At 38.1% G+C, this 24,193-nt stretch overlaps 1 protein-coding gene across 2 annotated transcripts in view; it reads right to left on the reverse strand.

Moving 5' to 3' along the window:
* Window positions 1-24,193, reverse strand: part of POLR2B (RNA polymerase II subunit B) — a 42,003-nt gene that overhangs the window by 5,154 nt on the left and 12,656 nt on the right. For both annotated transcript variants that reach the window (XM_040482761.1, XM_040482751.1), the window contains exons 5-22: window positions 23,806-23,918; window positions 23,470-23,689; window positions 23,126-23,284; window positions 21,507-21,671; window positions 18,321-18,517; window positions 18,027-18,146; window positions 17,069-17,255; window positions 16,277-16,420; window positions 15,908-16,047; window positions 15,694-15,805; window positions 13,434-13,588; window positions 12,129-12,327; window positions 11,637-11,805; window positions 3,645-3,741; window positions 2,564-2,658; window positions 1,068-1,318; window positions 886-975; window positions 541-648 (exon numbers count right to left, since the gene is read on the reverse strand). In XM_040482761.1, the coding sequence (XP_040338695.1) occupies window positions 541-648; window positions 886-975; window positions 1,068-1,318; window positions 2,564-2,658; window positions 3,645-3,741; window positions 11,637-11,805; window positions 12,129-12,327; window positions 13,434-13,588; window positions 15,694-15,805; window positions 15,908-16,047; window positions 16,277-16,420; window positions 17,069-17,255; window positions 18,027-18,146; window positions 18,321-18,517; window positions 21,507-21,671; window positions 23,126-23,284; window positions 23,470-23,689; window positions 23,806-23,918 (2,721 nt within the window). The remainder of the gene's footprint in view (window positions 1-540; window positions 649-885; window positions 976-1,067; window positions 1,319-2,563; window positions 2,659-3,644; window positions 3,742-11,636; window positions 11,806-12,128; window positions 12,328-13,433; window positions 13,589-15,693; window positions 15,806-15,907; window positions 16,048-16,276; window positions 16,421-17,068; window positions 17,256-18,026; window positions 18,147-18,320; window positions 18,518-21,506; window positions 21,672-23,125; window positions 23,285-23,469; window positions 23,690-23,805; window positions 23,919-24,193) is intronic.

Below are 24,193 nucleotides of genomic sequence, written 5' to 3' on the forward strand. Positions count from 1 at the left end.
AAAAAAAAAAAAAAAAAAAAAAAAAAGGAAGCTATCCCTGAGACCAGACACAAAAAGAATGAGACTCCCACCTATGGCTCCAAGAAAATGACATTTTAATGCCCTAAAACCAAGTCACGCAAGTTAGAGTTAGGGTTAGGGTTAGGGTTAGGGTTAGGGTTAGCCATTCCATCTTAACAAGATACTTAAAATTAGAAAACTTTATAGCTAGTAATATAGCTATAAAATTATTAAGTGCATACTGAACTAACCACCAATGAATTAACTCTTCATCTATAGAAAAGAACCAGTCTAAAGAATAACCATGTATGTATGTAGAGGCTGGATGTAGTAAATTTTACAAAAATTCTGACATAACCAAAACTTCACAAATTTTTGCCAGGGGGGGAAAAATCGTAACCAATTTAAAAGCAGGAAAATGAGTATCATACTAGCTTTTTCCAACAAAGAACCCCAAACTCAAATATGACAGAAATCACATATCATCATTTTGGAAGAAACATTAGTTTGGAGTATATATTTTTAAAGAAAATCTCTTACCTTCCCTTGAAGACATTCAATCAAGTGACCAATAGTCATACGAGAGGGGATGGCATGGGGATTTATGATGATATCAGGGGTGATACCTTCACAGGTGAAAGGCATATCCTATAAAGGGATTTTTAAAAGGAGACAAACTTAACTCTCTTAGCTACAAAACTAGAACTGGCCCCCACCCTTGAAGTTTTCTACGTCCACAATTGTGCTCAACATGGTATCTTCATATACTTATTCAACACTAAAAAGTCAAGCCTTTATCACCTTTGTACTTTTAAATTAAAGCAAATTTTAATAAAATGTTAAACAGAACTTTGGGTGGGGGTGAGGGAGATAAAAGACACACACCTCTTGTCTATACTGAATACCACAAGTACCCTTTTGACCATGTCGACTAGCAAATTTGTCTCCAATCTGTGGAATTCTAACAGAGCGGACCTGAATTCATACAAAAAGAGGTTAGTTCAAACTGGTTTACTTTTTATAAACAGCTCTTCATAAACATACAAATATGACAAAGCTATACTCACCCTTATTTTACAAAACTTATATCCTTCCTGATTGAGAGTTACCATAACCTGATCCACAATTCCCGTCTCACTAGTTCTAAGAAATGTGCTACAATCTCTCTTGGTATAGCGTCGATTAGTGCCCTCCAATTCATCTTCATTTTCAGGCAAGGTGACTGTTTTGCCTATAATAACATCATCTCCTGACACACGGACTCCAGGAGCTATCAAACCATCATCATCCAGCTTGTCATAAATGGCATGCCTCATACCTATGAAGAAACAGACAAGGAATTTTCTGAAATGGTACTACTATATAGAAAAGTATTTACAATGTCACATAATCCCTCTAAAAGATTAAAAAGCAAATACATAAATCATTTCCAAGTCAGAGGGAAATTCACAGGAATCTTTAACACCATGAATTTTTAAAAAAAAAGCACTGGACTGAGCACTGGAAAATCAGACTATTTGCTGGGTGACTTTGGATAAGGGTGTTGCCATGTTCTGATCTCTTTTTTACATGAAAAGGAATATCAAGGAGAAAAGACTATGCCTCTAACAACATCCTCCCACAGAAACTTTTAATTTCATCTTGTGGAAATCTTAACTTCGATGGACATCAATTCATTACTACACAGAACCACCCACAGGAATGGAATAGATGATTTAAAAAATGTAACACATTTTACTTCACACAATACCATTAGAAGTCAAAACTGTGGCAGAGATGCCCCATTTCCCTGGGACATCCCATCCATTCCACTGCATACACAGTTTTTAAGTATCTGTGAAAATAACTAGAAAATAAGTTTGTTTTCTAGAAGAAACAAAAAAAAAGTGCTAGGTGTCCTCTCATTTGTCTGTTAAATGTACACAAATATTGTGATTACACAAATGTAGTCACACTACAATGTGGAGAGGAGAGGGAGTTCCCATGCAAACACATAAACTGACGGACAGTTCACAGTACAAGTAAGAACGGGGCTGTAGCGTATTATATGAAATTATATGACCTCTCTAATCTCCTAAATACCCTCTTCAATGCAGGATCTACCAGGATGGAAGAACTATAACAAGCCAGCTCTTACATGCAAAGACTTTTAGCAAACACACATATTTTCTTATATAAGAGTTCTAAGAATAACATGAAAACATATTCTCATGTGGTGGGAGGTTGGGGGGAGGGAGAAGAAAAATTATTCAGGAAAGCAATGGTAAAGTTAACTAACTTTAAATTCCATAATTTAGGGGCGCCTGGGTGGCTCAGTCAGTTAAGTGTCCAACTTTGGCTCAGGTCATCATCTCACAGTTTGTGAGTTCAAGCCCCACACCGGGCTTTGTGCTGACAGCTCAGACCCGGAAGCCTGCTTCGGATTCTGTGTCTCCCTCTCTCTGTTCCTTCCCCCACTCCCACTATCTCTCCCTCTCTCAAAAATAAATAAACATTAAAAAAACAATAAAATTTTAAAAATAAATAAATAAAATTCCGTAATTTAAACATCAGTATCACTTACCTTGGCATGTTTCACGGGTTGGCTTCTCAAAAACTTCTTCTTGATCAAATCCTTTTTTAGATTCCTGTTCTTTATATGATCGATAGAAAACAGACCTAAAACACATGGTTATAAAGGTAATTTCTACTTTCCTTTTATAAAAGGACTTAGAACATACCAATAATTTTTACTTGTTATTTGGGAGACAATTTAAACCATGAATCTAGGACAAGAGTTAACTGTATTAAGGGTCAAAGTTAAGTCCTAACTGCTGTTACATGGGCCACACATGTAGCATTTGACCCATAATCTTAACATGGCTGGATGATATGTGAGAAAGGTCACTAAATCCAACCTCCTATCTGAAATAAGAATCCCTTCCATAATGTCCCTCAGAGATGGTCACACAGGATCTGCTCCAATATTTCTAGTCAGAAGTTTATGATATTTGGCTATCATGTCTACCGTCTACCCTCTGATCCTAGTGCTATCCTCTAAAACTAAACAGAAAAAAAATCCATCTTCTAAATTCCCAGTTTTTAACCAATCTTCATATGCCATGCATTTGAGATTATTTGCCAATAAAATAACTGAAGCATGATAAAAAAAAAGATTGAAAAAAACACACTATAATTTTAATAGTTATTTATGGATCCTAAGATTACAGGTTTATTTTTATTTCTTTAGACGTTTCTGTATTATCTAAATGCAAAGATGTCTTTGCTTACCAAAAAACAGTGTGGGAGGTGGGGGCCTCAACATATTAACATCTGAAAATCCTGAGACCAAGAAATAGTGTCTTCAGTCACTCATGACCATCAACCAGGCCTCCTGTTTTCTGGAGTCAGGCAATGATTTCACACTATATATAGGCATCCACACAACAGTATGTGTCTGCCAAATATCCACAAAGCATCGTGAATTGAGGCAAAAGATTAAATATCTTAACAGAAAAATTTCTCTGCTGTCAAGTCAGACAAAATCTCTTCAAGCCTGATCTTCGAAACCACCAAAAAGTTTGGATACATAAGCCAAACTTGTTTTTAAAAAACTTTTTTTGATTAAAATATTAATGTTTTGACAACTGTTGTAAATAGCTGACCTGAAAAAGCCTCTGTCTACAGCTGAACGATTCATGATAACAGAGTCTTCTTGATTATATCCAGTGTAAGATGCAATCGCCACAATGGAGTTGATACCTGTAGTGCATGTAAAAGCATACATTTAAGTATCATATAGGAAACAAAGAAAAATTATTCCTTTTATTTTTTTTTTGAAAAGTTAAAAAAATTCCTTAATTTTTTATTCCTGGTACCACTACCACAATTTATAGGGCAATACACCAGACGTAAAGAAAAAAAGAAAACAACAGCAACAAAAAAGACAAAGCTACAACAGATAAAAGACCTCAGAAATGTACATCCAGGGATGCCTGGCTGGCTCAATCAGTAGAGCATGCGACTCTTGATCTCAGGGTCATGAGTTCGAGCCCCACAATGGGTGTAGAGATTACTTAAAAATAAAATCTTTAAAAATAGAGGGAGTCGGGGTGGGAATGTACATCTAATTGACACTACCCTGCATTAAGCAATAGCTGCACTTTTTGCAAATTGTGGCTAGGACAGTCCTAAATATGAAAAGTTTCCCGTTTAAGCTGTAGTAACTTTTCTCACTCTGGATCACTGATCCTTCTGTGGCAGATATTTACAGTTCCTCTAATGCATTTGGGACAAATATCTCAAAGTAACCTGTAGCTTTCCTGGTAACTCCTTGCTCTCTCTCCTGCTACGAACTGTAGCCCTTTTCTTCTGAGTTTTTTTTTTTTTTATAACTCTCTGCTACCACATCATTTACTTCCACCACTAGATCCATAACCACCACCACAGGGATTGCCCAAGCTTATTCCACTGAAACTGCCCTGTTTCGTGGGTCCATAATTTTACTTCTGTGGCCCACTGCTATTTCCAAAACCATTATAGTTCCCACCACCACATTTACCACCTCTGAAATTTCCTTTCATCGTAACCATCAACACCACCACCACCACAACATCCACCTCCTTGGTTTCCATATCCTGGTCCACCAACACCAGAACCTCCTCCACAACTACAACCAGGACCACTGTCATAGTTGTCACCCTCACCTCTTTTATAACTAACTCTGCTGCCATCATCTCCACCACCAGAACCTCTTCTTCCACCAAAGTTTCCACCATGGCCAAAGCCACCACTAGCTCCAAAGTTTCCCCCACCACCTAAAAAGTTGCCAGATCCACCTCCACGACAACCTCTCTGCAATCCAGCAGACTGTATTTCTAGTTTAGAAAGGGCCTTTACCACTTCACAATTATGCCCATTAGTAGTGTAGTATTTCTGAACAACAATTTTATCAACTGTATCATGATCATCAAAAATTACAAAAGCAAATCCTTTTTTCCACTCTGCCCGTCTTCCATAACTTCCGTGGTTTCAATCTTGCCAATCTTACTTTTCAAAGTAGTCTCTCATGTTATTCTTCTGTATTTTCTTTAATACACCAAGCTTTACAGAATCCTCTGTAAAAACAGCTCTCTTTGATTCCACTACACACCCATCAACCTTGTGTGGTCAAGCACACATTGCTGCATCCACCTCTTCAACAAATAAGTCACAAAACCAAAACCCCTGGAACGTTTTGTTTCAGAGTCCCTCAAAACCATATAATCTGTAAGTGTGCCCCATTTTTTCAAAATGTTCTCTTAAACATCATATGTAGTATCAAAGCTCAACCCACCAATAAAGTTTTCTCAACTGCTCCGGTTCCTGTGGATCATGCCCTTCCTCCCCCTGGTAGCGATGGCTAGAGTGGGGCTGGAGGCGATCAGGCAGGGGTTTTACCACCATTTTGAAACCAGACTTGCCTCTGCCAACTCAAGTTTGATATGGGACGGAAGGAAGCGATGAGGCTAGTCACTGACCCTTTCTTTTAAAGCAATTTTATGTAACCATATTTGCCACAAATGTTTTTCACGGCAGTACCTGTCAAAGTCTACTTCCCCTGGGATAGCAATAAATGAGGCAACTACTCTGAAGGCTTAATGAATAAAATAAGCAAAACCTGGGGCATCTGGGTGGCTCAGTCAGGCATCAGACTCTTGATTTCGGCTCAAATAATGCTCTCATAGTTCATGGCTTCAAGCCCCACGTTGGGCTCCATGCTGACAGCACTCCTTAGAATCCTCTCTGTGCCCCTCCCCTGCTCATGCTCTTTGAAAATAAACAAACTTTAAAAAAGGGGTAGTCATGGGCGCCTGGGTGTCTCATTCAGTTAAGCGTCTGTCTTCGGCTCAGGTCATGATCTCACGGTTTGTGGGTTCGAGCCCCACATCAGGCTCTGTGCTGATAGCTCAGAGCCTGGAGCCTGCTTCAGATTCTGCGTCTCCCTCTCTCTCTCTGCTCCTCCCCTGCTTGCACTCTCTCTCAAAAATAAATAAACATTAAAAAATTAAAAAAAAAAAAAAAGAGGTAGTCATTCTCAATGTACCCATCTTATAATTGGTGATTACACATACAAGTCACCTCATATTTATAAAGTGCATCCCTGGGAAGCCTGAGTAGCTCAGTCGGTTAAGCGTGAAACTTCGGCTAAGGTCATGATCTCTCCATTCGTGGGTTCAAGCCCTGTGTCAGTCTCTGTGCTGACAGCCCAGAGCCTAGAGCCTGCTTCAGATTCTATGTCTCCCTCTCTCTGCCCCTCCTCCACTTACACTCTCTCTCAAAAATAAATTTTTTGTAAATTAAGCACTAATTTACAAAGTGCTTCCCTAAACCAAGTTTCACAATTTTCACAGCAACCCTGTGCCATAAATGAGGTACTACTATTCTCATCATTATCAGAAAGAACTATTTAAATGACTTATCCATGCTCCCAAAGTTAGTAAACAACAGACTCAAGTCCCAGCTCCTTGTCTCCTGATTTGCAGTTTGAACCTAGTACCATTCTACTTTCCCTATACTAACAAAAACGGGGGGCCACCTTCCACACCACAATCTTATTCTTAGTTGCTGCTGCCCAAACTACTTTTGATTAGACTGTAAAGAAAATAACAAGTACTTAAAAAGACAAAAGTTTAAAACACCCTATGAACTAGTAGGACTGAAATCTAAGAAATGACTGCTGAATGTGGGTGGAGTTTCAATGAACATAATGCACATATATGTGAATCAGATTTTCCAAAAATTAAAATACATTCAACTCTAAAGCTATAGTTAACATATCTTGATTTAAATATTTCAAATGTGGAGTAAAAGACTATGACTACAGAATACAAAGCAACTAAATCTGGATAACTCAATGTTCTGGTTATCTGAATTCTGAATCAAATGTTTGTATTTGCTTCCCTAAAGCTAAATTCAACTTTCAAAAAGCAACCCACCCCTCATGAGAAGGCACACCATTCATTTACTCCTTTATGCATACAGCCAGGGGTGCAGTTTTAACAAGGAGGATGCAGCGTAAGAGGTGGTGGTGCTACTGGTCTGGGTCTGGGACACTGAAGACACACTCCTCTCCTCCAAGTCTCTCATTCCCAATAATTCCCAACCGAAGGCACAAACAGATTTATAGAGAGAGAGATGCATGCAAAGGGCAGGCCCTCCTCCCTAATAACAACATTTGCCCCTTAAAAGCTCTGGCTTCTATGCCACAGAAAGCTTTCTGCTGGCTATCTTAAACACGCCTGGCCCAAGGTAGGAGATTCCGGAGTTTTGTGTTTAACTTGAATCCATTCCTAACGCTTTGAAAAGTAAATTCAAAAGCTTAGATTTCAAACGTTTTTTGAAATATCAGATCGGGCATCACTGGGTCCACTTATATACATCACAGCCACAGCTGAAGCTACGGGCTAACCCCAGTGGACAGGCAAACCTTTAACTTACTTACTCACCAATCCTGCCTAATGCTGTAGGAATCTGAGGTTGCAAGCCCTGTTTAAAACATAAAGCCCTGGGGCACCTGGGTGGCTCAGTTGGTTAAGCATCTGACGTCGGCTAAGGTCATGATCTTGCGTTTTGTGAGTTCGAGCCCCGTGTTGGGCTCTGTGCTGACAGCTCAGAGCCTGGAGCCTGCTTCGGATTCTGTGTCTCCCTCTCTCTCTCTGCCCCTCCCCTGCTCATGCTCTGTCTCTGTCTCAAAGATAAATAAAACATTAAAAAAAAAAATTTTTTTTTAAGATAAAGCCCTGTTTAAAAGATTAACACTGGGGCCACCAGGTGGCTCAGTTGCTTAAGCATCTAAGTTGATTTTGGCTCAGGTCACACAATTTCACGGTTTGTGAGATCCAGCCCCATGTTGGGCTTTGTACTGGTGGTGCAGAGCCTGCTTGTGATTCTCAATCTCCCTCTCTCTCTGCCCCCCCCCCCCCCACCTCGTGCTCTGTCTTGCACTCTCTCAAAAATAAGTAAATTTTAGGGGCATCTGGGTGGCTGAGTCACTTGGGTGTCCAACTTCGGCTCAGATCATGATCTCATAATTTGTGAGTTCGAGCCCCAAATAGGGCTCTGTGCTGACAGCTCAGAGCCTAGAGCCTGCTTTGGATTCTGTGTCTCCCACTCTCTCTCTCTCTCTCAAAAATAAATAAACACTTAAACAAAAAAATAAAATTAAAAATAAAATTTTTTTAAAAGTTAACACTAAACACTTTGTGCTAAATATAACTTTGCTCTCTAAGGAAGAAGAATCATTCTAATAAGAAGGTATTTGTTCTTCTGAGAACCTTGACGGGTTTGTGTATTTAAATTTGGAGCAGGGGTGCCTGGGGGGCTCAGTCAGTTAAGTATCTGTTGATTTTGGCCGGCTAAGGTCATGATCTCACGGTTCGTGAGTTTGAGGTTCGTGAGTTTGAGCCCCGTGTTAGGCTCTGTGCTGACAGCTCAGAGCCTGGAGCCTGCTTCGGATTCTGTGTCTCCCTCTCTCTGCCCCTCCCCTGCGCATGCTCTGTCTTGTCTCTCTCTCTCAAAAATAATAAACATTTAAAAATATATAAATAAAAATTAAAAAATAAATTTGGAGCAGAAAAAGCTAAAATGTTCTGCTTGGGACGAAAGGAGTATGAAATTCTCCAAGGAAAGGGCAGTGTCAAGGAAGTTGACAGTGGATAAAACCCCATTAGCAGGCAAGGTCTTCAGAAAAGTCAAATAATCCTCCTGAAATCTACATGATTCCCCTATGAAATCTTTAGTAGCACCCACATGGTCACCATCCTTTTGTGTGGATTCTTTGGGAGAACTGGAAGAATTCAAAGTCTCAAACATAATCAAGAAGCATAATCTAAGGAAAATACATAAAGATGCAGGTTCCTGAAGGCAGAGGAGGGTTTGAAAACTGGAGAATTTGCAGAAATCTCAGGATCTTGGGAGATGTGATATGATCCTACTACAGAGGAAGCCAGTAGTAGGACATATATGACATCTGTTAAACATGAAATAGGCAAGACTTCCTCAGCATGTCCTCATATTTTGGTGAGCCCACCTATGCCCCTTTCTTTTTCCAGGTGATATAGTCTATGATTCTCAACTGTCTTGGTCCTTGTGAGACATTCTGCCTCTGTAACAATCCCCGGATCACCCACATACACTGTATCAACTAGAGCCCAAGAGGCAGCTCCCTCCATCCTACAGCCTTTATCCATATGGGCAAGTTTGAGAGATCAGGCGAAATTTAGCTTTTAGAATAGATGTGATTAAGGCATGAAGCAATAACAGAATTGAAAGGCATGTAGTCCCGGGGCACCTGGGTGGCTCAGTCGGTTAGCCATCTGACTTCAGCTTAGGTCATGCTCTCGTGTTTCATGAGCTCAAGCCCTGCATCAGGCTCTGTGTTGACAGCTCAGAACCTGGAGCCTGCTTTGGACTCTGTGTTTCTCTCTCTGCCCCTCCCCCGCTCATACTCTGTCTCTCTCTCAAAAATAAACATTAAAAGAAAACAAAAAAAAATGAAAGGCTTGTAGTCCCATGCCTTCACCACTTCATACCAGTACCAAAAGAACATTTCAACTCCAATCCCTTACCTATTTTTCTTCTCTAGCCATAAAGAAATCATCATGTAAATGTTGAAGAAAGCACAACACTACAAGCATACCCCAAAGATACGAGCATACTTGCAGACAACCTAACAGATTGTTTTCCTAGACAAGAGTAACCCCTTGTGGAAGACTTTGAAAATAAATCATTCTTACCTGTAAGAATTTGCTATCAAAATGCTAAACCCCTAGTATAGTTAATAATTTAAGGCCACTACTTGCAAAGCAAACTCCACTAAATAACGTTACCCACAGTTAAAGCCAAAACCCTGTTAATAATAAGGTAAGAAAACAATTATGCCAAAGAATTATGCTGTCTCCTTTAATATTCAACACTCTTCTGCCCTTTAGACTTCTCTGCACCATTTTGCCGGCTGTCCAGTCTCCTTAGGACGCTCCTCTTGCAGCGGCACCTGAGTAGCTCAACTCTTGATTTCAGCTCAGGTCATCATCTCACAGTTTATAGGATCGAGCCCCATGTCAGGCTCCACGCTCACAGCCCGGAGCCTACTTGGGATTCTCTCTCTCCCTCTCTCTCTGCCCCTACCCTATTCACATTCTCTCAAAATAAATTAATAAACTTCAAAACAAAAAATCTCCTGCTAACTCCTGATTCTCTTTAGCAGCAGCTACATCTCAAATCTCTTCTGATTCTTTTCCTGGTGCCTAAAGCTGTCTCTGACTTTATTTTCACTCCGAATTTCCCTTTAGCAATTTCATCATAATCTATAATTACCACTAATACATAAAAAACTTCACAGCTCCAGATCTGAGCTTCTTTCAAATCATATTTGCGACTCACTGTTGGAAAATCTTTTCTTACACGTTATAGCAGCAACTCAAAATCAACATGCTGAAAACTGAACTTACTATCTTACCTCTAAAACATCTTCTAATGGGCTTCCAACCTTATTAATAGTACTCCTCTCTTCTTTATCACCCAAGCCACGAACACCAACAATATGTCCAATAATATTTCCAAGTCCCATCAAGGGTATTCCATTAGGCATCTCATCTCCTACTCTTCTTCATTTCTTAAGGACCTTACCAATTCTCAGACCACTGCAAAAACCTCTAAATTATCTTCTTCCAATACCATATCTAATTGTAATCTGTATCAACTGCCAGAATGATATTCCTAAATTTTTTTTTTTTAAGTAAGCTCCATGCCCATGGTGGAGCCAATGTGGGGTCTGAACTCACAACCCTGAGATCAAGACCTGAGCTGAGATCAAGAATCAGATGCTTAACCGAGCCACCCAGGCACACCACCCCCAACCCTCAAAATAAATCCCAAATTGTATTACCTCCTTGTTCCAAAAGGCTGGATGGGTCTTCATTCTCAAAATTCAACCTGCTCTCTACACTATGAGACCAAAGTTCACTCCCATACATTTACACTTCAGTTATACTAAAGTGCCATGACTACTAACTGTTCCGTATCTCATACATTCATGCATCTAAGCCCTTCCTCAACCCACCTCTCAAATACCCTTTTGTCAAACTATACGCTACTCTAAAATGCAACCTCCCCCATGAAACTGGCTCCAGATTTCCAACAGGTATCAATCATTTCCTTCACTCTGTGCTTTCAAAGGATTCTGTACCTCATCGTAACACTTTCCACATATCTATCTTTTATTATTTGTGTTCAAGTTTCCCACATTATAAATTTTGAGATAAAAGAGGTTGTGTCATAAGTTATTTTATTCACCCTCCCAAGCACTCAAAGTACTTAAGCATGACAGGGATCTTAAAAGGTAAAGAATAGTGGCGCCTAGGTGGCTCAGTAGGTTACACATCCTACTTCGGCTCAGGTCATGATCTCATACGACTCATAAGTCCCAGCCCACGTCAGGCTCTGTGCTGACCTCTCGGAGCCTGGAGCTTGCTTCAGATTCTGTGACTGATCCCCCCCTCTGCCCCTGATCCTCCCCCTCATGCACTTTCTCTCACTCTCTCTCAAAAATAGACATTAAAAAAATTTTTTTTGATAAAAAAAATTTTAAAAAAACTGAAAAACAAAACTGAACATACCTGCTGGCAGCTCTCTAAATCGTAGATATTCCATAGACCGTGTAGTCACAAGTGGTTTTTGAGGATAATACAGAACATGGGCCAGTGTATCCATACGAACATGGAAGTTGGTGATATAAACTCCCATAGCCTGCTTACCCATAGCAGACTGGTATGTGTTTCTAGGGGACTAAAGGTAGAAATGAAAAGCAGAATCAATGAAAATTTAATGCTTCTAAAGCAACAGATTCTACAGGGTACTACACAAATCAGAAATATGGCTGGTAAAAGTCATGTTTTTTTCTGAAAGAGAAGTCATAACCATTTGGAATAATTATAGCTAACAGTGAAACAAACAAAAAAAAGCATATTAAATGCTGATTCCATATGAGTTCACAGCCTTTTCATCAACACACTTTTCTTTACAAAAAACTACAGATTAATCTCTAAATTGTATTATTCTTCTTCCCCCAATACCTCAAAAAACCAGAAGTTAAAAAAACTGCTACCAACCTGGTTATGATCAGGAAAGGGAATAATAGATGCACAGACACCAAGAATCATCGATGGATGAATCTCGCAGTGTGTATATGTGGAACAATAAGCTACTTCTTTCTCCTGTAAATCATCTGGAGTCATTGCAAGCATCACTGTTTCTTCTTCCAGAGTATCAATATATTCTACTACCCCACTGGCCACAAGATCCTGCCAACTAAAAAAGAGGAATTCACTTTGGAGTGCCTGGTTGGCTCAGTCAGTTGAGTGTCCAACTCAATTTCACCTCAGGTCATGATCCCAGAGTCATGGGATCAAACCCTGCATCTGGCTCTGTGCTAAGTGTGGAGCCTGCTTAGGATTCATTCTCTCTCTCCCTTTGCCCCTCTACCCTGCTCACACTCTCTCTAAAAAAATAAAAATAAAATAAACTTTAAAAGAAAAAGAAGTATTCACTTTATTTCCTTATCTACTGAAGTATTTTAACTAAGCTTCCTGCTTAATGAAGAGCATTCCTATATCAGGGCACCTAGGTGGTGGCTGAGTTACTTAAGCATCCGACTTTGGCCCAAGTCATGATCTCACAGTTTGAGTTGGAGCCCCACAGTGGGCTCTCTACTACCAGCACAGAGCCAGCTTCAGATCCTCTGTTCCTCGCGCCCCTCCCCCAGCCCCCCCCCCCCGCCCTGCTCTAAAATATAAACAAACAAACAAAAAAAGGGTATTCTTTTATCTACATGTACAGATACAGAAAGAGTTCCAAAATAGGTATATTACTGTTAATAGTGAAAAAAAGCAAGTTACTATAAACAACACACACAAAGTATGATCCTATATCACTATTAGTTTGTCTTGGTTTGTTCTAATACATGGGTGTATGGGTATGGGTTACTTTTTAAGAGGAAAGTATGGATCGGGGGCTTTTATCTATTTTTATTATACACATTGTTTGACTTTTTTTACAAAAAAATATACATTCAAATATTTTTAAAAATAAATTTTAAAGCAGATTCATCTTTTTATTAAATTTATTTGCTATCATATTATTCCTATTACATGCTATACAATTTCTATTATGTAAGTTATTTCTTATCAGACTTCAACATGTCACAAAGACTTTAATGCTTTAACAAAACGCTACAAGTTCTTTACTTGATAATAAAAATTAAGAAAAACAAACGTGACTGTACAAAGTGCCTTTTTGGGGCAACGAAATATTCTGGAATTAGTGGTGATAGTTGCACAATCAGGAATATAATAAAAACCACTGAACTATATGGCATACGAATTATATCTCAATTTTTTCCTCATGCATGTTCTTACCTGTAGTTGTTATATTCTCTCTCTTTCAATTGATCAATATGTCTCTTCTTTAGAAGTAGTTTTTGTTTCTCTACAATCAGAAGTGGCCTACAAATACGTCCTGCATCGGTATAGATCCGAATCTCCCGCTCTCGAATATCTCTGATCATAGAAACCTATATGTAAAAAGACAAAACAGTCTCATGAGCTTTTTCTCTGTATCATTAAGACTTAGCTAAAAATATAATAAAGTTCCTAGTAAATTTCTGGAGCAAACGATTATCAAATAAAATGGACAAATCTTTTTTTTTTTTTAAATGGACAAATCTTGCAGCAGCTGGGTGGCTCAGTCGGTTAAGTATCCAACTCCTAATTTTGGCTCAAGTCACGATCTCATGGTTCCTGAGTTCCAGCCCCACATCGGGCTCTGCGCTGTCAGCACTAAGCCTGCTTGGGATCCTCTCTCCCCCTCTCTCTACTCCTCACCTGCTTGCATGCATGTGCATGCTCTCTCAAAATAAATAAACCTTTTAAAAAAATGGACAAATCTTAGTTTATCATTGTTCGATATACTAAAAACCTAAGTATAATTTAAAACTTTAAAAAGAATAATTATTTAACCTTGGTAATTTTAAAGCTGAATATCTGGCAATACTGTCATGCAAGATAAAGCAAAATGAAGAAAATATATGTGTGTCATCACAAACACTAGAGATACAATTTATTTTGTCCCTGATAATTACAGACTTCACTCTGCAACCTTTCAGTAACCAGCCGTTATCATTTTGCATCTATCATACTTTCTCGGAAACAAGCCCACCTTCTGACACTTACCTAATCAGACAAATGGCTTATAATTTACCTGTCCGATACAGCAGACATTAGCCACATGTCATTATTAAGCACTTGAAATATGGCCATTCTGAACTGAGAGACGCTGCAGTGTACAATGTGTATAAATTACACAGTGGATTTCAAAGAGTACCACATAAACAAAGCAGAAACAGACCCATAAACACAGAAAACAAACTAGTGGTTACCAGACAGGAAGGAGTTGGGAGGATGGGCAAAAAAGGGTAAAGGGGAGTAGTAGGAAGTACAAGCTTCCAGTTATAGAATGAACAGATAATAAGTGGTACAGTGCAGAGAACACAGTCAATAGCATTATAATAACATGTATTGCTATTATACATGACAGATGGTAGCTACATTTCTGGTGAGCACAGCATAATGTATAGAACTGTCAAATCAATATGTTATACACCTGAAACTAATGCAATACTGTACATCAACTACCCTTCAATAAAAAAAAGTACCACATAAAAATAAAGGATACAAAATTTCTCATAACTACTAATTAGATGTTGAAATTATAGTACTTTGGATAGAACAGGTCAAATAAAATATATTATTAAAATTATTTTCATTTTCTAATTTTTTAACATGGCTACTACATCCATGGGTAGCTCACATGATATTTCTACTGGGCAGCACTAGAAAATATATTCCCAGAAAACATACTTTATTTTTTTTAATGTCTACTTATTTTTGAGAGACAGTGTGCAGTGGGGGAGGGACAGAAAGAGGGGGACAAAGGATCCAAGGCAGGCTCTATGCTGACAGCAGCATGTCCAATGTAGGGCTCGAACTCATGAACCATGAGACCATGACCTGGGCAGAAGTTGGATGCTTAACCGACTGAGCCACCCAGGAGCCCCTATTCCCAGAAATTATAAAAGATATTTTAGGCAGGGCACTTTCTGGCTCAGTCAGTAGAACATGCAACTCTCGATTTTGACTCAGGTCATGATCTCAAGCCTCTCATTGGGCTCCACACTGCTTAAGATTCTCTCACTCCCTGTCTCCGCCCCTCCCCACCTGCCCCTCTCCAAAAAACAAAAATTGGGGGGAAATTCTCAATAAAGAACATAGTTATGCGGTACCTGGGTGGCTCAGTCAGTTAAGCATACGACTCTTGATTTCAGCTTGGGTCATGGTTTCACAGTCCGTGGGTTTGAGCCCCACGTCAGGCTCTGTGCTGACAGGGTGGGACCTGTTTGGGATTCTCTCTCCCTCTCTCTCTGCCCCTCCACCACTCACACTGTCTGTCTCTCTCTCTCTCAAAATAAACTTTAAAAAAGAATCACCTAGACTTCTGACAATGTACTCTATAATTCAAGAGAAAGCAGTTAAAGAAATGCCAATGTAAAGAAAATTGTCACTAGTCTTATGCCTTGTTTAGAAATCCTGTAGAATCATCTACTCTTAATTAAAGGCTCACTTCAGACACAATGATGTCCATCTGTCGCCGCAACTTCCTCAGGGTGTTCATAAGTTGTTCAGGATCTTTATGTATTCCAACCCAGCAGCCATTAACAAAAATCTTGGTTGCACTAAAATGTGAAACCAAAAGCATTTTGCAGTTAGTAACTCTATACTAAGCAATAACCAAAGATTAACAATAGTTTCAAAGAAGAAATCATGTCTATACACACTCAGCAATAGCTGCAGGAGATATTTCTTCTAAATTTTCCATACTCCATTCTTCTAAAAATTCAAGAATTGGAGAAGGCTGAGATCCAACTGAAATATAAGCCATCAGGGCTAAATTCTTCACAAGTCCTACAGCATGGCCCTACGAATAAACAAAGTATTATTCATATGGATTTAACATACCTATCAAAATTCCTTTCCATAAACATTTTTCCTTCAATTTGATTTCAGGATTTACTCTAAGAACAAAATCATAAATAAAACATTAATTCTAAAACCGCACAACAAATTACTTACTTCTAAAAGTAATTATATACCCTACATAATTATCGGTAGACTTTTTGTCCTGAACGTAAATTCTAATGTATTACCTCTGGGGTCTCGGCAGGACACACCATTCCCCACAATGTATTATGCAATTGTCTTGGTTTTGCTAGCTTGCCATCTCTACCAATAGGAGAATTTAAACGACGCAGGTGAGAAAGAGTAGATGCAAATGTCAGGCGGTTTAACACCTAGAAAACAATATCAAATCTTTGTAGTTTGGGCATTTCTGTTAACTCATGCTACCGCATTTTTAGCAAATACTAGAATGAGGCAAAGTCACATTTTAACCTATAATCAACTGACTCTCGAACTCTCCCTATCCCTCCATTCTCCATCCCTTCCCTAGATAATATCATTCATCCCATAACTTAAGTGCCCCTCATAGCAGGGATGGCATATATGTGATATACAGTTCTAACATATCCACATAAATGTTTTATATATGATCACCTCCAACCACTAGGATATTAGTCCCACAAGAGTTACTGTCCCTAACCCCCCACTGTTCACAGGTCAACACGGTACTGTACTTTGTACTTTAGTTAACTTCTAATATGGAGCTTTTAAGATATAAAAATTTCACTAACATGGACCATCTTATGTCTTAGCAGGTACACTAACTTATTAACTACCTTGCTGCAAGCCAAAACTTTAATCTCTTAAGTAATGCTAACAGCTAATTTAAGGAAAATTTCATTTTCATAATTCAATATCCTCCAGTGCTTTTACATCTAAGAAAAAAGAAAAGTAAAATAATTTACATGTAATGAATGAAGGGATCTATTAGTCTCACAACATTTTCCTATCAAACCTGTAGTTACAGTCGATGTCCTTACCTGAGATACTCCAGCTCTGGCTTGATGAGCTTTCTTTTGGTCACCCCAGTTTCCAGTAGCTAACGAATATTTTAGGCCATCAGATATAATCCTTGTTTTAATTGCCAACTCCAAGTTAAAATCCTTTCCTCGATCAATAAACTTCTGTGCATAGATCCGCACCTCTTTAAGCAAATTCTTAAACATACTGCCAAATAAAATGGTATTTTAAATATGTAAAGGTCATCAACATGCATTCTCAATATGGACAATTTTGCCCACAGGGGGTGAAAAGTAGTTCGGGTAGGGGGAGGGAAGCATTACGACTTTTTATGTAAAAAGCACTAATGTACTCACAGTACATAAACACACATGAGGTGAGCAACTAGGGAAAAATGTCAGAGACTCCGTAGTAGGATGAAACAGTAGGCTGACAAATCACTATTCTACAACACACTAATAGAACATGAAGAAAGAAATAGTGCTAATATTATCTTTTTTATATTGTTTACAGATTTTGCTTTTAAAAATAACTTTTCTGAATATAAAAGTGTTATATGTTCATTACAGGAAGTATAGAAAATACAAAAACATAGGAAGAATAAAATAAAAATCATATTACATCAATACTGTGAGACAACAGCTGCTAATATTTTGACAGATTTCCCTCCAGCTTTTGGGTTTTTATAAAACGCAAAAGCAGGACTAATAAAAATTCCAATATCATCAGTACTTAGCAAATGACTTATAAAGCTACCAGAGAAATAAAGAAAATGTATACAAGTAATAACCTGCCCTTACAAACCTGAAATTCACAGACACGAAGTAGAACAAAATCTGGGCAAGTGGCAAACAGAATGTAGCCAACTTCATATATACCCAATATAGATGCCAAGACAGTTTAGGACTTCCACTAGTGCAATGACAAATCTAAAGTGAAATCTCTCTATTTGTAACTGTTATCATTCTCATTCCTTACCCTCTGAATAAGAATGCAAGTAGTGGTCCAGCAAGATCCAATCTTTTGTTTCCATAGTGATCCCTGTCATCTAATTCTCTTCTACCCAAAGCTGCTAAAAGCAACCGATGAACCATGTACCTTTAAAAAAAAGAAGTGAAAAAGAAAACATATGGTTTTTGGCTTTTTAAAAAATTTAAAAACACCATTCTGGCATTTTTTTAATGCTCTTTGAGCCACCTAGGCACCCCTTTGATATTTTTAACTTCAACAAAAACTATCTTGGCAAAAAACTTAAAACGGTATTTAACGTACCCCAAGAAATAAGCTTTTTTGGTCTCACAAAAATCACTGACACCGACATGAGGGAGCATTTCTTTTTGTAAGACTTCTTTTGCATATTTAATTCTTTTCTCTTTGGTGACACCAGGCTTTGCCCCTCTTGAGCCAATGAAATTCAGTGCAACATTCTGTTCTTGGATGACAAAAGCTTCATCGAGAGAAGGTTTCACCTATCAGACAATTCAAATAAGAGTCATTTTCACCTTAAGTCAACTATAACTTTACTTTGTAACATGTTAAATATCCCTATGTACTAACAGAATATGCAAATATTTTTTGAAAAACCAAGGAAACGGGGCACCTGGGTGGCGCAGTCGGTTAAGCGTCCGACTTCAGCCAGGTCACGATCTCACGGTCCGGGAGTTAGAGCCCCGCGTCAGGCTCTGGGCTGATCGCTCAGAGTCTGGAGCCTGTTTCCGATTCTGTGTCTCCCTCTCTCTCTGCCCCTCCCCCGTTCATGCTCTGTCTCTCTCTGTCCCAAAAATAAATAAACGTTGAAAAAAAAAATTTTTTTTTAAAAAAAGAAAAACCAAGGAATCACAAAATCTTGTAAGTTGAATACACTTTTAAGATCTAGAGATCTCTTGACAAAATCTCATCAACACAGGCAACTCTACTTCCTTAAAAAATATAAATAATTCCATTATAAAGAGTACTGTGTTTTTGGTTTTTACATTTTAACAAATGGCAAAACAAAAATTCCTTCTAAACACCTTATACCAAATTAGAGAACTTTTAATAGTCAAAATTAAAATTTACTAAATTACAAATGCATAAAAGTGCCAGGCTATTTTCAGCCTTGGTTTAAGAGGTTATTAACCTATAAATAAAACCACTCAGTTTTTTTTTGTAAAGGAGAATATTTTATAAAGACCTACATTTCATACCTGCGATTAAGTAAACCGTGGCCTCTGAGCAGCCATGTAATCAGTTTGCTCATCTACAAAGTGGCTAGATAAAATAATCTCTAGGTTTCACTCTAGTTCTAACATTCTAAAATTCCAATTTTACACAATAATGAGCATGAGGAATGAAGGGTAACACTGAGTAACTCTGGCCACTGTAAATACCCTTTAATCCTATCACATATACTGAAATGCCTTTCCTGCCTTTGACTTCCTATGTCTATTTAACACTGATCCTCAAGTTTAAACATCCAAATTCCAATCATGGAACCAAAGATCAGAAAAAGGTAACATAAAGCAGTCAGCGTATGGTAAATGAAAGTGATCTTTTTAAATTGTCATTCTTGTTCTGAAATTGTTAAGGTTAATCTGGATTTGGGGTGCCTGGGTGGCTGAGTCAGTTAAGTGACCGACTTCAGCTGGGGTCATGATCTCACAGTTCCTGGGTTCGAGCCCCGAATCAGGCTCTGTGCTGACAGCTCGGAGCCTGGAGCCTGCTTTGGATTCTGTCTGTCTGTCTGTCTCTCTCTCTCTCTCTCTCTCTCTCTCTCTGCCCCTCCCCCACTCATGCTCTGTCTCTCTTTCCTTCAAAAATAAACATTAAAAAAAAAAGGTTAATCTGGATTTGGAAAAGGAGTAACAATCATTTTCAGAATAAAGAATTAAAGCACTTTGCACAGTAAATGCTAGACTCACAGACTGTAAAAATTGGCCTAAGCTTCAAAAGAGCTAAAGGAACAAAGAGTAATTTTCAAAAAAAAAAAAAAAAAAAAAATTATATATATATATATATATATGTATATATCAGCTGTTTCACTTTACTAAGAAAATTCTAGTTTGAATACAGTCTGAATCACTTGGGATGCTTTTGGATAAAATCACGTATTTTTCTTTTATACTTTATACTAATATGACTACTGATAAAAGCTTAAAGTAAAATCTAGCCAGAATCCATTTTTCTCATGAAACTGCATCGATGTTCTAAAAACTAATATGTACTCACTCCACCATCTCACTATGTGACCAACATTTATGTAGCCTCCATTTAACCTTTTTTCTCTATAGTCTTAAAGACTCCGGACAATTCAGGACAACTTTAAGTATATCAACTACTACTGAAACAAGAATCATCAATGAAAAACAATGACAAGGAAATGGTTCTTTATCTAGACTCAAAGAATCTTCCAACAAATTTAGTAACTTTACAGTAGAGGAACCTAAGACATCACTGTAGAGTTTATAAATAACAGGACAAAATTCCATCACAAAACTCCTGATGCAATGCCCTGGGAAGCACACAATATTACTTCTATTATTTTTCCTGCCAAAAAAGCATAAATTGAATCTAATCATGAGGAAATACCAGAAAAACCCAAATGGAGGGAAATTCTACAAAATAACTGGCCTATCCTCCTCCCCAAAAATCTCAATATTATGGAACACTAGAGAAAAAAGACAAGGAAAGATTTAAAGAGACTTAAAGACACTTAAAAATGACATGCAATGCACCATCCTGGGCTGGACTCCCACCCCCCCCCCCCCCCCCCCCCAGCATTAAGGACATTATCAGGACAAGTGGCAAAAACCTGAATAAGATCTATGGCTTAACAGTACTGTACCTAAGTTAAAGGCTCTGATTTTGGTAAATGTATTATGAATATATACATTTGGTAAATGTATTATGAATAATTAATGTCCTGGTTCTTAGGAAATACACACTGAAGTATTTCAGAGTAAAGGGAAATGATGCCCAAAACTTACTCTCAAATGGTCCAGAAAAAAAATGTGTTTATATAGATAGAGAATGCTAAAACAAATGTAGCAAAGGTCACAATGTAGCAAAGGTAAACCAGTGAATCTGGATGAAGAATATACACGAGTTGTAATTTTTTATAAATCTGAAATTATTTCAAAATAAAAAGTTTTAAAAAAGAAGTTGTATCAACTATTCACTTTCCTTCTTTAAATTGCACCAAGCTGGTATGCTTTTTGATGTTCCTTACTATGGTTTCCTCTTGCTGCTGTCAGTGAACTTTTGGCTGCCTCTAGTTGGCTGCCTCTAGTTCTTATGACTATTTTACACAGAATTGTCAAGAAAGACAGGCTGAAGGCTTTTGCTAAATAGTAAATGGCATGGGATTTCTGACAGCTAAATTACTCTTCAGAGCAGCTTTCTACTGTTTTAAGATTAGCAACAGTCAGTAACTTCAAACCTCTTAGAAAACACCACAAAGACATTTTGCTTTCACATTACCATTTCCATCATCTCTGGATCTTCAAAATCATAAATAATATGCTCTAAAATATCTCTGTCAGACACAAAACCTAATGCTCTGAACACAATAATGATGGGAACTTCCTGCTTGATGTACGGTAGCGTTGCCACAATGCGCTGACCAATAGCACTCTTTTTTGCACCCTGAAAAAATAAAAATCATTAGAGTATCATACAAAGAGATCACAGCCATATAAAAACACCATGAGAACCACTCATATACATGTTCATTGTATATATTTCAAAAGACGCATACCTCTCATACTCTAAGGAACATCCCATGGATGCTTTCCAAAACCACTGGAACAGGTTTACTAATTTTATGAACAGGTTGATCATTTAGAACTGAAAAAACTTCCATCCTCTACTATCTGCCTGGCAAAATTCTCTCAGAATTACCCAATACTGTATTTGGAAATTACATCAGGATACAAAAGAATATGAACACTGATCCCACACCCTCTCCCCCCATAGAAAACAAAAACAAAAACAAACTAAAAAAAACACACAAAACTCTCTGAAAGAAAGATATGAGGGCTAAAGGGAAAAAAAAAAACAGAGACAAACATGGGGGAAAAACACAGCAGAGAATGAAAAATTCAGAGGTGATCTGTATCTCACTTGAATATTTCAAAATTAACAAATAGCTTCTTTCACACAAGTTTCTTTTTTCCAATTTCTCTTTAATTCTACACACATACAAAAAATTACTAACCTACAATGACATACCATCAACTGACCTCTCCATTCTATATTTTTTTCTTCAATATTAAGCTCTCTCTTCTCTTGGCCTCATAACCCTACATTATCATGGTCCTTCTAATAACAATTTCTGTCATCTCTCTCCTCCTACTTTAGGCCTCCTTCCTTAACTCCCATCTTATGGCTGTTCAGTAACAATTCACAAACGATTTCCAGGAGCACCTGGGTGGCTCAGTCAGTTAAGCATCCGACTCTTGGTTTTGGCTCAGGTCATGGTCTCTCGGTTCATGGATTTGAGTCAAGAATTGGGCTCACTGCTGACAGCACGGAGCCCACTGGGATTCTTGCTCTCCCTCTCTCTCTCTGCCCCTCCCCCTTCCCTTCCTGCCTCCCTCTCTCTCAATAAACTTTAAAATAAATGATATGCAAATCTTCATCTTGCCCTTTTTCCTGTACCCTCAGCCCTCATATCTCCAAATGCCATTTGGTTCTACTTACATATCCGTGAGATGATAAATGTTGCTATTGGAGGAATTTGTCACACAGCAATAAGTAAATAATACAATACCTACCACATAACACTGACAATATAGTCCAGAAAAGCTCTAAGAATGCAGCCTGATAAACCGTAAGTCTAAACAGGGGGTGCCTGGGTTGCTCAGTTGGTTAAGCATCCGACTCTTGATCTCGACTCAGGTCATGATCTCACAGTTCATGAGATCAAGTCCTGTATCAGGCTCTGTGCTGACAGCATGGAAGCTGCTTGGTATTCTCCCCCCGCCCCCTCTCTGCCCCTCTTCTCTTCATGCTCTCTCTCAAAATAAACAAACTTAAAAAAAATTATAAGACAAGACAAAAAGAAGTAAACCCAAACAATATCATATTCCAGTCCATACCTGTCCTCCTCTCGCCAGCATGCTAACCCAAATAGTACTGGTGGGTCGGGAAGAATTCTCCAGACATGATCTACACTCTCCTGTGTAGGCATATTTGGAATCCTTTTTGGCAAACACATAGACTGTGTTTGTTGCCATTTTTTCTTGAGCAATCAGAACCTTTGTGGACAATAAAAAAGTTACACCATAAAACCCACAGGTCCTTGAAGTAGAAAGAAGAATAAAAAATCTGCATCTTAAACTTCCAGGTTATTCTGTATACAAGCTTACTTTTTAATTTCAACTTTCATAATTTAAATCTTTATTATGATTTTATAATTTTCTTAAAATAATGCTTACTATACCTTTTCTGACCCATTAATAATGAAATATCCACCTGGATCCAAGGGGCATTCATTTAACTCACAAAGATCACGATCTGTTAAACCATTCAACAGGCAGTAAGTTGAACGCAACATAATTGGAATTTTTCCTATAAAAGTTTTCTGATGCTGAGTTTGAAGTTGTTCTTCACCTTCTTTAATGACAGTTTTGGTTATGTCAACATAAAGGGGAGCAGAATACCTTTAAAAACAAAAGTAGATCACAAGTAACAGTAAGATGTTTACTATATCTCTCAACTGGTTAAATTTACATTTTCTGAATGGTATTTCAATATCAGCTACTGGAAAAATTCTTACGTGAGATTTCTTAATCTGGCCTCGTTTGGCATCATTGGTGAAGGAGCACCATCTCTTTCCCAATGGGTAGGCTTGGAGAGGTAAATTTGTTCAAACTTCAGCAAATATCTTGGCTAAAATGAAACCAAAAAACATGAAGAAGGGTAATTTTTGTCCATTAAAGTTTTAATGATTCCAATTTAATCAACACTAACATTTTGAGTAGAAACAGCTCTAGGAACTGCTAAAATTAACCCACTTTACTGATATGAGGACTCTCCAAAGCCAACATCCACATTCCATAGATGTCAAGTTTTATACTTAATTGCTTTCTTAAGGCAAAAGACAAAGCGACTTAAAATATCCCAAGTAAATAAAGACTATGCACATATCTCGTGTGCTCTGTGTT

The sequence above is a fragment of the Herpailurus yagouaroundi genome, unplaced genomic scaffold, assembly GCF_014898765.1.
Source record: "Herpailurus yagouaroundi ecotype Mexico unplaced genomic scaffold, PumYag 28, whole genome shotgun sequence".
In the NCBI taxonomy this organism is placed as follows: Eukaryota; Metazoa; Chordata; class Mammalia; order Carnivora; family Felidae; genus Herpailurus; species Herpailurus yagouaroundi.